Source organism: Kogia breviceps, chromosome 14 (genome assembly GCF_026419965.1).
Source record: "Kogia breviceps isolate mKogBre1 chromosome 14, mKogBre1 haplotype 1, whole genome shotgun sequence".
NCBI lineage: Eukaryota > Metazoa > Chordata > Mammalia > Artiodactyla > Physeteridae > Kogia > Kogia breviceps.
In genome coordinates, this window is record NC_081323.1 from 85,799,978 (window position 1) to 85,814,536 (window position 14,559).

The 14,559-nt window shown below is 50.6% G+C and overlaps 1 protein-coding gene and 1 long non-coding RNA gene across 5 annotated transcripts in view; both read left to right on the forward strand.

Moving 5' to 3' along the window:
• The first annotated feature begins 1,028 nt into the window (after window positions 1-1,028).
• LOC136792493 (uncharacterized) lies at window positions 1,029-4,684 on the forward strand. The gene is made up of 3 exons (XR_010836357.1): window positions 1,029-1,545; window positions 1,689-1,963; window positions 3,548-4,684. It is a non-coding gene; the product is annotated as an uncharacterized lncRNA (long non-coding RNA).
• A 6,049-nt stretch (window positions 4,685-10,733) lies between these two features.
• The window catches only part of BAIAP2L1 (BAR/IMD domain containing adaptor protein 2 like 1), a 106,509-nt gene continuing 102,683 nt past the window's right edge, over window positions 10,734-14,559 (forward strand). The window contains exon 1 of one of the 4 annotated variants that reach the window (XM_067012318.1): window positions 10,734-10,781. Coding sequence is in view for 2 of the 4 variants with exons in the window: in XM_067012316.1 (XP_066868417.1) it covers window positions 11,145-11,243 (99 nt within the window). In the remaining 2 variants the exon portion in view is untranslated. Of the gene's footprint in view, window positions 11,261-14,559 lie in introns of all 4 variants that reach the window. The other 3 variants (XM_067012316.1, XM_067012317.1, XM_067012314.1) reach the window with 3 other exon arrangements.

The window sequence follows — 14,559 nt, forward strand, 5'->3', positions numbered from 1 at the left end:
TTATTGGTTCACATGTCTGTTGTTTGTCTCCACCCCTGACATGCGGGCTCCGTGGAGTTGGAACATCCCTGGTCTCCCAGCTAATTTTTATGGAACAAACACACAAATCATGTGTACTGTATGCCAGGTACTCAGCCAAATGCTTTACAAATGTTACCTCATTTAACCTTCATGAATAAGATATTTTACAGATGAGAAAACCGAGGCACAGAGAGTTTAAGTCACTTGCCGAAGGTCACACAGCTTGTCAGTGGTGGAGGCAGCCAGAGTCGATGAGCTTAAACCCTCTGCTCGACACAGAAGACTTCAGTCAGTGGCTGCCGGCTGGGTGGATGTCCCCTGAAGAGTGAGCACCGGCCCCTCACCGGTAACCTACCAGGTGAGAGGGAAAGGGACCTGTGTCTGCACCTCACCCACTGCTCCCACGAAGGCTCAGGGGTGAGTGAGGGAGAAAAGAGCAGCACTGTGGAGGGTTCTAGAACATCTCCTAGCTCCCCAGGTATGGGTTGCCTCCCAGGGTGTCAGGCTCCTCTCTGTTCCCGTGCCCCTCTCACCTACATCTCTCCAAAGTGCCCTCTGCCCAGCCTGCTGTCCACCTGGGCCCTGAGCTCCTGCCGGAGGGAGTCCAGCGTTCACCAGCAGTTCCTGCACCGGCCCCTCAGTGCCCTGTGACCCCCCTGCTCTGTGCCTCTGCCTCCAGCTGATCAAGCCCACCGCGTCCTGGAGCTGCTTCGGCAACCAGGCCCCCAAGGGTCATCCAGGGCCTGAGCCCTGGGCCGTGGTCCCCCTTCCTCCAGCCACAGCGCCTGGGGGTGTCTGAAGAAGGGGGTGTCTTCTTCTCTGTGCTCGCACTCTCTGGCGTGTTTTATGTAATATGAGCACTTTGGTGCATTGGCCATCACTCCCAGGAAGCAGAAAGGAAGTGGGTGGATGGAGAAATACGTTTTGTAAAAAGGAGAGGGAGGGCTTCCCTGGTGGCGCAGTGGTTGAGAATCCGCCTGCCAATGCAGGGGACGTGGGTTCGAGCCCCGGTCCGGGAAGATCCCACATGCCACGGAGCAACTAAACCCGTGCGCCACAACTACTGAGCCTGCGCTCTAGAGCCCGCGAGCCACAACTACTGAAGACCGCGCACCTAGAGCCCGTGCTCCGCAATAAGAGAAGCCACCGCGATGAGAAGCCCACGCACCGCAACGAAGAGTAGCCCCCGCTTGCCGCAACTAGAGAAAAGCCTGAGCGCGGCAACGCAGACACAATGCAGCCAGCAATAAATAAACTAAATAAATACATAAATTTTCAAAGAAAGGAGAGGGAGCAATGGAGGGGAAGCATCATCGGAAACGAGGATGTGAGCTCCGCCCGGGGAAGAAACTGGAGGTGGGCACGGCTGGACGTGAGGGAGAGAAAGGAAAATTACGCTTTCACCCCAAGCCCCGGAGGAAAAGAAACTGCTCCCGAGGGCCTGGCCGGCCACCTCCAGGGCCTTAGCGACCCTTCCAGCTGGAGGCCTCGTGGTCAGCCCAGTTCATGATGCATAGATCCGCGGTGAGTTTTTATTTTCAGGTTAAAAAAAAAACAAAAAAACAGTAACTATCTGGTTCCTTAGGCAACTCCTTTTCCTCAGCGGTTCTCTCAGGCCCTAGAAGGCTGTAAATAGAGCTTATGGCTGCCCCTGGGTTTTCTTTAAGGTCTTCGGAGCTTCTGTTTCCTGCTGGCTGAGAGGTGGAATTGAAAGCAAGCTCTCAGCCACGAGCAGCCTCTGTCTCCAGAGGCATCCGATGCTGCTGATTCCACACTAACTGGAGGTACTTCTAGATAAAGTTTTCCACCTGCCTGGTCCGTACGAAAACCTACTACCAAACTATCCACGTGCCTGTTCTAGATTGAAAGAAGTATTTCCCACGTCTTCTAATCAGCATCCTCCACAAGCAATCAGGATCCGGGAAAGACAGGTCTGATTCAGGTAACTTCCCTGGATTAAAGTGAGAGTCCTCCACCGCTCTTAAAATTATACCCGTCATATGCGTTATGCTTCACTATTTACAAAGCAGTTTTGCAAACATGTTTTCACCTGGCTTTCACGTGTCTTCTAGGGTGAAAACTCACTCAGGAATCTATCCTGACATGACCCCAGCCCCTCTCTGTGAGCGAGGCGGGGGTGGGTAGCCTCGATGGGCGGGTCCGAGTCCAGGGCCAGTTTGGAGCCCGTTTGCTAGTGGGAAGGTCACTGTTATCTAAGCGCTCACACATCCCTAGGACTCACCTCTCTCCTTTGACTTGTGATCCTGGTGAACCTAGGGAGTGATGAGACTCAGGCCTGGCCAACCCTCCTCCCTGGCCCCCTCCTCCTCCTCCCATGCGGATGTAACAGAGTGCTGGGCCAGCCACCCCCACCCTCTTCTCTCATGAGGCAGCGAGGTGCTCAGTCCAGACCAGATGGGTCTTAGGGTCTGGGGGCCGATATGGTCTGTCTTGTTCTCTGCCTCTCTCTGATTGCATCTTCTAGGGGCTGACAGATATGAATAATTGGTCTTTTGTCCCAAATTCCTGGACCTTAGGAAAGAGGGGGCTCCATAGGATCCAGCTTGGATCACAAAGTTTCCACACCAGGATTTGGGACCCAAGTCAAGAGACACTTTCTTACTCAGGAACCATGTCAGGGAGGAGGAGATTGACAAGACCAGACGAGGGCGTTGCTGATGTATCAGTCAGCAAAGGTTAGGTTATGCTGCTGTAACAAACAGCCCCCAAAATTTCAATGGCAAAGAAAAAGAGAGGGAGAAAAGGAGGAAGGGAGGGAGGGAAGAAGGAAGAAAGAAAAAAGAGAGGGAGAGGGAGGGAGACAGGGAGAGAGGCTGGTTTCTCATCATCTTCATTGTTAGCTGCAGGTCAGCTGTGGCCTTTCTCCCTGTCCTCTTTATTCTAGGACCAAGGCTAAAGGGGCCACTTCTACTGGCACATTCCGGGTTTGCAGCAGAGGGAAGGGGTAATGTAGGACAAGAAAATGGGAGGGGATCCTGGGAAAGAAGGGTGAGGGAGCAAAGAGAATGAAACAGATCCTTCCTGACCCCCAGGAGCTCCACTCACATTTCATCCCATGGCCAAGCCTGATGTCAGGGGGTTGGGAACTGTAATCCTTCCTTAGGGATGGCCCCGTAGGGACAAGCAGCTGATGTTGTGGCAGTCAAACGGCTGCCCAACTGGCCACAATACAAACCAGAGTCTCACTTGTCTGTCCCTGCTGTGTGCCACCAGGCTGTCATGAGCAGCTCTCCTAACTCAGAGCTGAGACTCAAGGGTCCAGGGCAAAAGTGAATCCCATTTTATAGACAAGGAAACTGCAATTTCAGAGGGCCAGTTTGGCAAAAGCAGACCAGATACTCGCTCAGCCCACCTTCTCCTCCTGGGCACATGGATGACATTTCCCAGTGGACTGGTTCTAGGACACAGAATATGCATAAGACTCATGCATGCTGCTTCCACACCCGAATATAAGCCTCTGTCGACCTCCCACCCTCTCTCTTCCCCTCCGACGTTCGCCGTGAAGGCCGTGTTTCAAGACGGCAGCATCTAGAATTGGAAGGAGCAGGAGTCCCAGAATCAGCACTCAGCTTGCTGCCCTGAAGAGGCCCCAGATCTGCAGCACACGGGGACCTGAGTGACAAACCTCCAGCGTGTCAGGGCATGGAGAGACTAACACACCTCACAACACAGTAAGTCAGGACACAGAGCTGGGGAACCGTGAAGCTGGGAGACGGGCCACAGGTATTCGGGTTTGGGTTCCCCCAAAAGCAGACCCTGTGACAAGGACTGGGTCAGGTAGTTGTACCGGAGGTGATCCTGGGAAAGAGGAAGGAGGGAGCAAAGAGAATGAAACAGATCCCTCCAAAAGAGATGGGAAGTCCTGACCCCCACAGGCTCAGGTTGTAACCTTATTTGGATATAGGGTTGTTGCAGTTTGTTGAGATGAGGTGATACTGGAGTATGGTGGACTGCTAATCCAAGATGACTGGTGTCCTTATAAGAAGACAGAGACACACAGGGAAAGCACGTGATGACAAAGGCAGAGCCTGGAGTGATGCAGCCACAGGCCCAGGGACGCCAAAGGGAGGAACCCCCTACAGCTTTCAGGGGCAGCATGACCCTGCTGACACCTTGATTTTGCAGTGCTAGTCCCAGAACTGTGAGACAATACACTTCAGCTGTTTTAAGCCACCCAGTTTGTGGCACTTTGTTGTGGCAGCCCTAGGAATATAATAAGGCGAGAAGAAGGAAAAGCTCATCAACGGTGATTGAGCTGTCACCCCTGACGGCCACCGGCTCTCAATCCACCCAGGACACCTGAGCACCCAGGAGACTGTGACTCAGACTCGTCCCTCCACGACCACAGACCGGGGCGTCTGTGCACCAGCTCCTGCTCCCGCTGGTGAAGGCTGTCCCTGGGGGCCCGCTGGTGGCAGGGCCACCCCTGCACATGGCCTGAGCTCACCAGCTTTCCACTGAGCTGCAGATGACGTCAGAGGTGGACCTGGGGACATGGGGTGGGGCAGGTGCCAAGAGCATCTGCTGCACCAGGACGCGGGTCCTGACCCATCATCTCTCGGTAGCACCACTTTACTCCAAGTTCAAGGGGAAGACTGAAAGTCACCCAGGCAGACGTACCATTCACCGTATGCACTTTGGGACCTCTGATTTCATATATGCGCATGGATGAACTTGTCAAGATGTTACGAAGGGGAGAAAGAAGGAAGGGGAAGAGGAGAAAAAAGGAGAGGAAAGTCAATATTATTATCGTCATTTCAGGGAACCTGGGACACAGATTAAGTGATGTTTTCCTGGCAGCACAGCTAGTGAACATCTTCACACTAATTTTCACGAAGCCCACCTGACTCCCAAAGCCCACAGTCATCTTGAACACAGATGATTTTTTCTTCTTTTACAACCTGAAGAATCCACAATCACAAGCACATCTGATCTGTTAAAGACAGAACTGGGAAGTAAACTGACTGAAACATTGTTCATGCTTGTGATGAATGGTTAAAAGATATACATATATTTATTTGTGCACAAAAATTGCACAACCTTGGCTGTGGATCCACACAATTTAGGGGTTTAAAGGTGTGAAATGAACAGGCCCAGCTTCCTGACACTGACACCTTGTACTCTCGCTTTGTAAACCAGGATGGAGATTTCTAATTTTTGCTCATAACCAATTTAAGGGTCATGCTAGCTGCTATAACAAATAAACTGAGTCAGGGCTCAAAAAAAGTCACTCACCTTGGAAGTTTATTTCTTGTTCACTTAGAGTCCTGAGTTGGGGTCTGGAATCATCCTCTATGCTGTGATTCAGTGACCCAGGTCCCTTCCATCTTGTGGCTCCTCCAAGGTTACTGTGCTTGTCTGCACCAACCCAAGGGAAGGAAAGAGAGTTATAAGACACATCTGGTTCTTAAAGGGTGACTATATAACATATCTCCCAAACCAGGACACTTTTGAGAGTGAAAGGGGGTGTTATTAAGAATTATGCCAAGACAATAAACTCAGTAAGGGCAAACTCAGATATATGATCTCCCTGCTTCATAACCACCTTGATCTGGAAACAACCCGCTTCACTTTGCTTCACGTGCTATTGGTGAACATGGCCACATGGTATTCTGATGATCTGTTTTTGTGTAATGAGCCACACTGAAACAGTGGCTTGAAACAATAACCAAACATTTTTTGGTTCACAAATGTGGGATGGTCTGGGCTCAGCTGGGTGGCTCTTGCTCAGGGTCTCTCACATGGGGGGAGGGGGGCCAGGAAGACTCAACTGGGGGCCTCGTGCACACTTACCTCCCTGTGATCTCTCCAGCATGGCAGCTCCAGGGCAGCCAAATTCATGCAAAGTGGCTCAGGCTCCAAACGACACATGTCACAAAAGAGAGCCAGGTGGAAGCTGCGTCACCTTCTGGATCCTGTCTCGGAAGTCCCACAGATCACATCTGCTTACTCTATTGGTTGAGGCTGTCACAAAGACCCACCCCTGGTCCACCTCTCAAGGGGAGAGCAGCAAGTACAGATGAGACCAGAAACAGTGTCAATGTCATTTTTTGGGAAAACACAGCCTGCCGTGTATGAGCCCACCAAAACATGAGAAGCGATGGGTGCTGCTGGAAAACAGAGACGGGCTGGGCCTCCCCTTCCTACCTCTCTCAGTCAATTCAGGCTGCTGTAACAGAAATACCATAGACCAGGTGGCATGTAAACAACAGACATTTATTTCTCACGGTTCTGGAGGCTGCAAGTCAAGGACCAAGGCATCAGCAGATTCTGTGTCTGGTGAGCACCCGCTTCCTGGTTCACAGATGACATCTTTCCTCTGTATCCTCATGTGGCAGAAGGGGCAGGGGAGCTCCCTGGGGTCTCTTTTATAAGGGCACTAATCTCATTCATGAGGGCTCCACCCTCATGACCTAATCATCTCCCAAAGGCCCTACCTCCTGATACCATCACCATGGGATTAGGGTTTCAACATATGGATTTGGGGGTGCACAGACATTGAGTTCATAGCACCAGCCCAACTCTAAACTCTAAGATGGAGAGCAGGACTTAGTGGACACTTGGCCATCTCTCCCACACCAGCGCTGTCTGCAAAGCAGCCCACCACTTGGGTCATTAGGCCCAGAGAGGATGGCTGGGTCCTGCTGTGACACCTGTGAGACGTGGGAACACAGGAGGAAGGGGGAAGTGGGAGAGAGCTTTGCCCCGACCTCAGAAGCAGTTTATTCCATGGGGTCAGTCTAGGCAGCATTGGACCTTGTATGGGAGGAAGGACCCAAAAATGAGGGTGCCCCTCAGCTTGGCCTGGCCTGATTATTCCACCATAAGCCAACACAAGGCTGGCAACTCATGGTCAGCCCATTAGAAATGTTTTGTTTCTTTTTTTTGGAAAAACAATAATATCATTGGTGGCTAAAAGTTATTATTATTAAATGAACTGCTTTGTAAATGAACCCTGGGAAACATCTTAAATTTCAGCTTAAAGAAAACCAGCCATTTCTGCTTTCCCATTCTATTGGAATCCCAGCAAAGCAGGAATTGTGCTTTCCAATGCTAAGGCGTCCTAGACCATAACATGAGAAGAACAGTTCTTAGAAGGTTCTAGAAGGACCCACATGGTCCACACCCAGAAGTCCTCCTATGCAGCCACTCAAGGCTCCTACCCAACCTCAGCATCTGTGTCTCCTCCTTTTCTTTTTTATTTTTTAAAAAATATTTATTTATTTATTTATTTATGGCTGTGTTGGGTCTTCGTTTCTGTGCGAGAGCTTTCTCTAGTTGTGGCAAGCGGGGGCCACTCTTCATCGCGGTGCACAGGCCTCTCACTATCACGGCCTCTCTTGTTGCGGAGCACGGGCTCCAGATGCTCAGGCTCAGTAATTGTGGCTCATGGGCCCAGTTGCTCCACAGCATGTGGGATCTTCCCAGACCAGGGCTCGAACCTGTGTCCCCTGCATTGGCAGGCAGATTCTCAACCACTGCACCACCAGGGAAGCCCCTTTCTTTTAAAATAAATTTATTTATTTATTTGTTTGTTTGTTTTTGGCCGCATTGGGTCTTCATTGCTGCACAAGGGCTTTCTCTAGTTGTGGCGAGCGGGGGCTACTCTTCATTGCGGTGCACAGGCTTCTCATTGTGGTGGCTTCTCTTGTTGTGGAGCACGGGCTCTAGGCACACAGGCTTCAGTAGTTGTGGCACATGGGCTCAGTAGTCGTGGCTCACGGTCTCTAGAGCGCAGGCTCAGTAGCTGCGGCACACAGGCTTAGTTGCTCTGCGGCATGTGGGATCTTCCTGGACCAGGGCTCAAACCCGTGTCCCCTGCCTTGGCAGGTGGATTCTCAACCACTGCGCCACCAGGGAAGCCCTCTCCTCCTTTTTAAGGAGCATCTTGTCTTCCTTAACAGGTATGGTTTCCGTGGTGGTTAATTATATGTATCAACTTTGCTGGATCACGGGAGATATAGATATAGATATAGATATAGATATAGATATAGATATGTATATATATATATATATATATATATATATATATATATATATATATATAGGTTCCGTTCTCTGGAGAACCTTGATTAATACAGTTTCCTTTTCATGCCTAAAAATTCCTCTTTTTTAAGAGGTTGTTTGCTCTCCTTCCCCTCAGCTCGTCATCCCTATTCTGTAAATATTACAAGATGAGAAGCGATTAATTCACCTGCAAGAAACAGGAGATCAGACTTCTGCCTCCTTTTTTAAAAAAAATTTTATTGAAGTATAGTTGATTTACAATGTTATATTAATTTCTGCTGTACAGCCGAGATTCAGTTATGCATATATATACTTCTCTTTTTGATATTCTTTTCCATTATGGTTTATCAGAGGATATTGAATACAGCTCCCTGTGCTGTACAGTAGGCCCCGGTGTTTATCCGGTCTCTACATAATAGTTTGCACCTGCTCGTCGCAACCTCCCAGTCCTTCCCTCCCCCAGCCCCCTCCACCTTGGCAACTTGCCTTCTTTGCTAACTACAAGTTTCTATAGAGGGCAACATTTGAGTTTCCTTTGTGCAAAAATGACAGCGATTTTCCAAAGTCCTGATTCCCTCCATGAAAATGTCGGGTGTGTGTCCCAGGGCCATGAACACGGAAGTTCTCACCTGCAAACTGACGTCTGTTCTGTTTAAGTGACATTCTCATGAGAATGTCCAATCCGGGTGGATTTCTACCTAAAAGTAGAGCAAACCTCCACTTTCCTGGTGAGGGTCTGAGGAGACGGGTCTAGCTTACGTGAGGGTCTCTCTACCACAGCACGGCAATGGCCCCTCGGCTGCCCCTCTCTCCTCCTCTGGAGCTCCATCCCCTCCTGCCGTTATCGGCAGGTCATGGGCAGTGGCGCGGCCCTTCCGGGCCCCCAAGAGCCCCCTGACCACGTGCGTCTCTTCCCAACTCCTCACTCACCTTGGTAGCTTGGAATCAGACACTGTTCCCGGGAAGCTCGTTGGTGTGAGACCACGGGTCTGCGGATAATAGGGATCAGGACACCCCCTCCAGCCCCAGCTCACTAACTTCGGGACCCCCGGCCCTGAGGCCAGCCCCTCGGGCCCCGTCGTCTCAGGTTGGCGTGCCGATACCTTTCCCCCAGAGGTGTCCCCAACCCCCACTGAACACACAAACCCTTGTGGCTCCCCAAGACTGGGCTGACCAGACCCCAGGAGTTCGAGGCCCAGATCTGGGTCCTGAGTGTCACTGGAACTAGGGAAATGCACCAGCAGGTGGTGGGTGCTGGAAGCTTTTTGCTTTTTAATGGTTGGGACCTCCGTTATGGTCCCAGCAAGGAGTGGCCTCTTGGCTTTTACCAACAGAAGCTTGTTTCCGAGGGGCTGCAAGGCCCAGGAGAGTGTGGGTCTATGAGCTGTCCCCACACTTCACAGGGGAGACTGGAGCAGGAGTCAGCGGTGAGGTCACCTTGCTGGGTTAGATGGGGGGGAATTCAGCTGAGAACACCGAGTGCACCCCACTCTCAGTCCAGCCCCTGGCCCACGGCAGCAGGACCCCGTGCAAGACCCCACTCCCATCTCTGTCTGTTACCCCGCCTCCCCCTTCCACAGATAACCCCTCCGATGGGCTCCACGAGTACACTTGTTTGCATGTGTGCTCTGAGCCCCCCGTGTTGTTTTCTGTGCAGGTATTTTAATGGCCACAAATGCAAGCACCGTGGGCCTCATCGTCCTCCTGCTTCCAGGCAGCTCTCGGCTTTAGAAACGCTGCTCTGTGTCCATCTAACCCGTTACCCCGGCCGCTGCGCAATATTTTGCTGGGTTTCTGACCGCCTTGCCTGACCCCTCTCTGAGCGAGGACACCCGCGGCGCCTTCACCTCCCCGGGCTCAGTGACAGTGGAGGAGCATCCTCAGACGTGCCCCCTACGCACCCCGGCGCGACCATCCCGGGGTAGCGAGCATCTTCTGAGTCCCGGGAGCTCTGGCTGTGCTATCTCAGGTGTGTCCTCCGTGGACACCTGCCAGCGGTGAGAATGCCTGGACCGGGCGGGGTGAGGGTGGGGGGATTGGATGAGGACATGCAGGTCTGGGAGGGCTTTGAGATGCTGTGCTGTGTCACAGCTCATTAATTCCCAGAAGCCACCCCGAGAGGGACATGTGTGGACCAAAGACCAGGGTCACCTGAAAGACTCGTACCGAGGCCAGGCGCCGCCCCCCACCCCCAGGCCCGTCCTTAGCCAGATGGCAATTAGAGAAACTCAGTGACATCTGGGTCCCCAACTATAGAGCCAGTTCTCCACCCTCTAGTGCAAGTTTCCAGTTGACTAGAAACAGGGATCTGGTAAGAGTGCAAGCCTGAGCAGCAAGGGGGGGGCGGCACCGGGCCTCGAGGCGCAGCTGGCTTTACGGAGGAGAAGGCACGACTCTTCCGCCGCGAAGTGGAAATGGAAAGCGGCGGGCAGACGGTGGCAGGAAGGAGAGCGCTCACGCTGCTGGCTCGGAGCTCCTCGATGAAGTGAGAGATGTGGGCGTCCGTCCGCTAAGCAGAAGAGGGGCGGGTAGGAGCGTGGGCGGCTGAGGAGAGAAGAGGAGGTACGAAGTCCTCATTGCAGAGAAGAGGAGAACAGCCTACGGGGAAAGTAGTGGCGTTGCCGGGCGGCTCACGGATACTGGGAGAAGATGGAGCAGAGCCAGCCAGCGTGTGTGTCAACCACGCCGGGGTGTGCTCGGCGGGGGATGACGGCAGGAGAGAGACAAGGGAGGTGATTACACGAGGGGTGATGAGTAAGGGCGGGGGGGTTCATTCCGTGAGGTGGTGGGAGCTCCGGATGAGGCTGGCGGGAGTGCCAGAGCGAGTGGGGGGCGGGAGAGATGCTTGGACCTCTTCGCCAGATAAAGTCAGGGTCCCGGGTGGGACCACAGGAAGGGGTGGCTGGATCGGACCGTGGGAGAGATCACTGGAGGTGAGGGAATCAAGGTAGCGAGAGACTGTGGGTCGGATGGTCCATCCACTTGGGTCCTGGAGAATAAGACAGGAGGATGGAGGAAACAGTAAGCCAGGAACCATGTCCCCAGCGAATGAGACGACCAGCAGACAGACAGCAGGTGATATGGCTGGGTTTTGAATGAGAAGGAGATGTCACGGGGGCACGGAGGATACTGACCCCTGCAGGATTCTGCAGTGCGCGGGGTGTGACAGAAGACCACCCATGAGAGGGCACCAGGTGAGGCGGCGAGCCAGGTAAGAGCCAGGAGAACACACCCAGAAGGGAGTTTGCTGGCCACGGATCTCAGGGTGCCATCAGTCAAATTTGAGGAAGGATCGGGGTGGCGAGGTGCGTTGAGTCAGAGAACCTGCAGATCTGGAAGGACGGTCCATGGCTCCGAGGCTTGGTCCTTTTTGGGGTGATGGCTTAACAGGGGAAGGGAGGCATGATGGGAAGAGCCCTGTAATCCCCTCAGAGGGGCACAGAATCGTTCCAAGCTCTGGGTTTGAATACTGTGGGCGCTTCAGGCAACTGCTGGGGTGACAGCTCTCCCTGGTGGCGGAGGCAAGTAGAAGCTCTGCAGAGGGGAGCCCTAGTCTTGCACCCAGAGAACAGGTGGCAGCCGGGGCCCCAAATGCCTGCAGCTGAGGGGCGGGGGGGCTCTAACAGCACTGAAGCCCAGGTGCAGCACGGATGCCTTTCCCATTATCGTTACCTGTTGGAAGATTCCAGCCCAAGAAATTCATTGTCAGGAGTAAAAACCAACATTTCTCCCCAACCTCTCCCCAGAATTCCTGCACAAGTGGCTTAAAAACGGCTACCTTGGAGAAAGAAATGTACCTCCCTCCAATGGTAGAAGTTTCCTTCCTTCCAAAGACAGGAAGGACCCAGAGCTAATAGACATGAGTGTAGAGTACCAGCATCAGAATTTTCCCCTCCGACATGTTGTGATAAAAATTTTCAAACTTAAAGAAAAATGGAAAGAACTTTGCAGTGATTACTCATATACCCACCACCTGGATTCTGCAACTAACATCTTATTGAATATTATACCTACTTTATCCCATATCTATCCAACTAGCCATTTCTCTGTCCAGTCAACAAGCCATCTAATAGTTTGATGTATTTCAAAATGAATTGGGATGTCAGTGCGTTTCATCCCTAAACACTTCGGCACATAAACGATCAACTAGAGTCCAATATTTGTTTACAGCCCTTTTGTTTTTCTTTTGAGGTAAAATATGCATACGGGTAAAATGCACAAATCTTCAGCGTACCATTCAATACATTTTTGACAAATGCAGACACCTGTGTAACCCGTATTCCCATCAAGACAGAATAACAGCATCAGCGCAGAAAGTTCCCTCCTGCCCCTTCCCAATCACCCCTCCCATCTCCCCCAGACAACCACTGTTCTGATTGCTCCCATTACAGATTAGTTTTTGCCTGTTTCAGACCTTAGTGTAAACAGAATCATAAAGTACAGTCATGCCTCGGTATCCAAGAGGGATTCTAGGACCCCAGAGGATTCCAAAATCCAAGCATGTTCAAGTTCCTTACATGAAATGGTGTAGTATTTGCATAAAACCTACTGCCCTTCCTCCCGTATACTTTAAATCATCTCTAGATTACTTATAATACCTAATACAACGTAAATGTTATGTAAATCGTTGTAAATGCAATGTAAATGCTATGTAAATAGTTGTAAATACTATGTACATCCAAGGTTGGTTGAATACAGATGTGGAGCCCACGGATACGGAGGGCTGACTGGATAGCAGCAGCTGGTGTAGCAGCATCATATTTGAGAAGATGCCAGGTAATTCTAATAGACCTCTGGGCTGGGAACCTCTGCTCAGAACCCGGCATTTTCTCACATTATGGATGAGGAAACTGAGTCTGTGAGCGAGTTGACGTTAGGTCACAGCTTGTTGGCTGCAGACCTGGACTAGAACCCAGGTCTCCTTGCCAGTGGCCTTCTGTGGACTGTACCACAGTGGTCCTCAAACGCCAGCATCCATCGGAATCCCTGCAGGGCTGGGGTGGGGCCCAGTAATCTTCATCTCTCACAAGTGCCCAGGTGGTGATGCTGAGGCCGGTCCAGGGACAGCATTTGAGAACCACAGTTCTAAAAGCCAAGAGTAAGGTTTACTCTTGGAAACCAATGATGCCATTCGTACAGCTGGCCCAGATGGGTGAGTGTCGTCACAGGCGGGAGCCGCAGGGGCACTAGATGTGGGTGGTGACCACATTGCAGTGCGGTGCCCTCATTCCAGCTAGGTTTCTTAAGATCTCTCTCAGGGTTCTATTCAGCATTCACTCTACAGGACTCTGTCATGTGTGTTCTGCAAAAATATCCCCACTTCACCTCATTTTCTCTTTAACTGGGGGGGAGCCTCCCCCCTCTGCTGAATCAGTTACGCGTGTATCTCAGCTGATGCCAGGGCGCCTCCTCCCTTCAGCCTAGTTTATCTCGTTGTTTTCAAGACCCATTGGCAACTTCCAAAGGCTGGGAGCAGAACCCCTCACGTGCTGTGGGGTGGCATGTGGTGAAAGGGGTGCTTTTAGGGGAGCACACTATATCATTTTTTCATTTAATAGCTATGCATTGATTTTAATGTGCATTAAGAAATTCACACCTACTGTATATTATTTAGACCAGTTCCTCTTTAAATAAGCTTAAAAAACGAATTGATTTGAAGAGCCAATATTGACAGACTAATAAATCAAGTGCTTATAGGTGTGTGGCAAAGTGAAGGCTGACCAAGCCCTGAGAAACCTGCTTCAGTAATTCCAGGAAAAAGGTGGGCTGTGGAGTCTCACAGAGTAGCACGTCCAGTTAGGAACACTCACATTCTTCTTCCCACAAGCTTTAAATCCTTGTCCTAAAACATCAAAACAACTCTAGTTCTTTTGCATTGGTATTCTATGACTTATTTTGCATATTATTCTCAGTATCTTACAATAACTTGCTTTCTTTAAGATATGTGAATTTACATATTTGCTACAATTTAAAAGTGTGATTTTTATAGCATTTCAGGACGAGGATTCTTTTTCCTTGAGGAACACATTTTCAATTTTATAATGAAATTCAGCTGGAAAATAAGACTGCATATAGGAAATTACCTTAGAGACAAATTTTCAATATCTTTTTCATTTATAAATGAGTTGCATTGTTATTAAAAAGCAACTCTATTCAGTTACATTCCTTTCTTTATTTTACACTTCACCTCATTCCATATAGACTTGAGACGAGACTCTAGCAAGAACACATGATAAAATAAAAATTTTAAAAACTAAGACTGGGAATTTAAAGTAAGAGGTCAGGGGGAGGGAAAGTAAAAACACAGATATGCAGGCTTTACAGGGCCAAGTGGTTAATGTAGTTAAAGTGGAGTTTCAAATTTGGCTTTGAGCTCCCTGGCAACTGAAGAGAAAAGAGACACACAATCTTTTCATGATTTTCATTTTGGGGAAGGAGGAAGCATGTCAGTTCCCTAGGGAAAGGAGAACTTCTCCCAGGACTTAGCAAAAGATGAAATTTATTAGGACG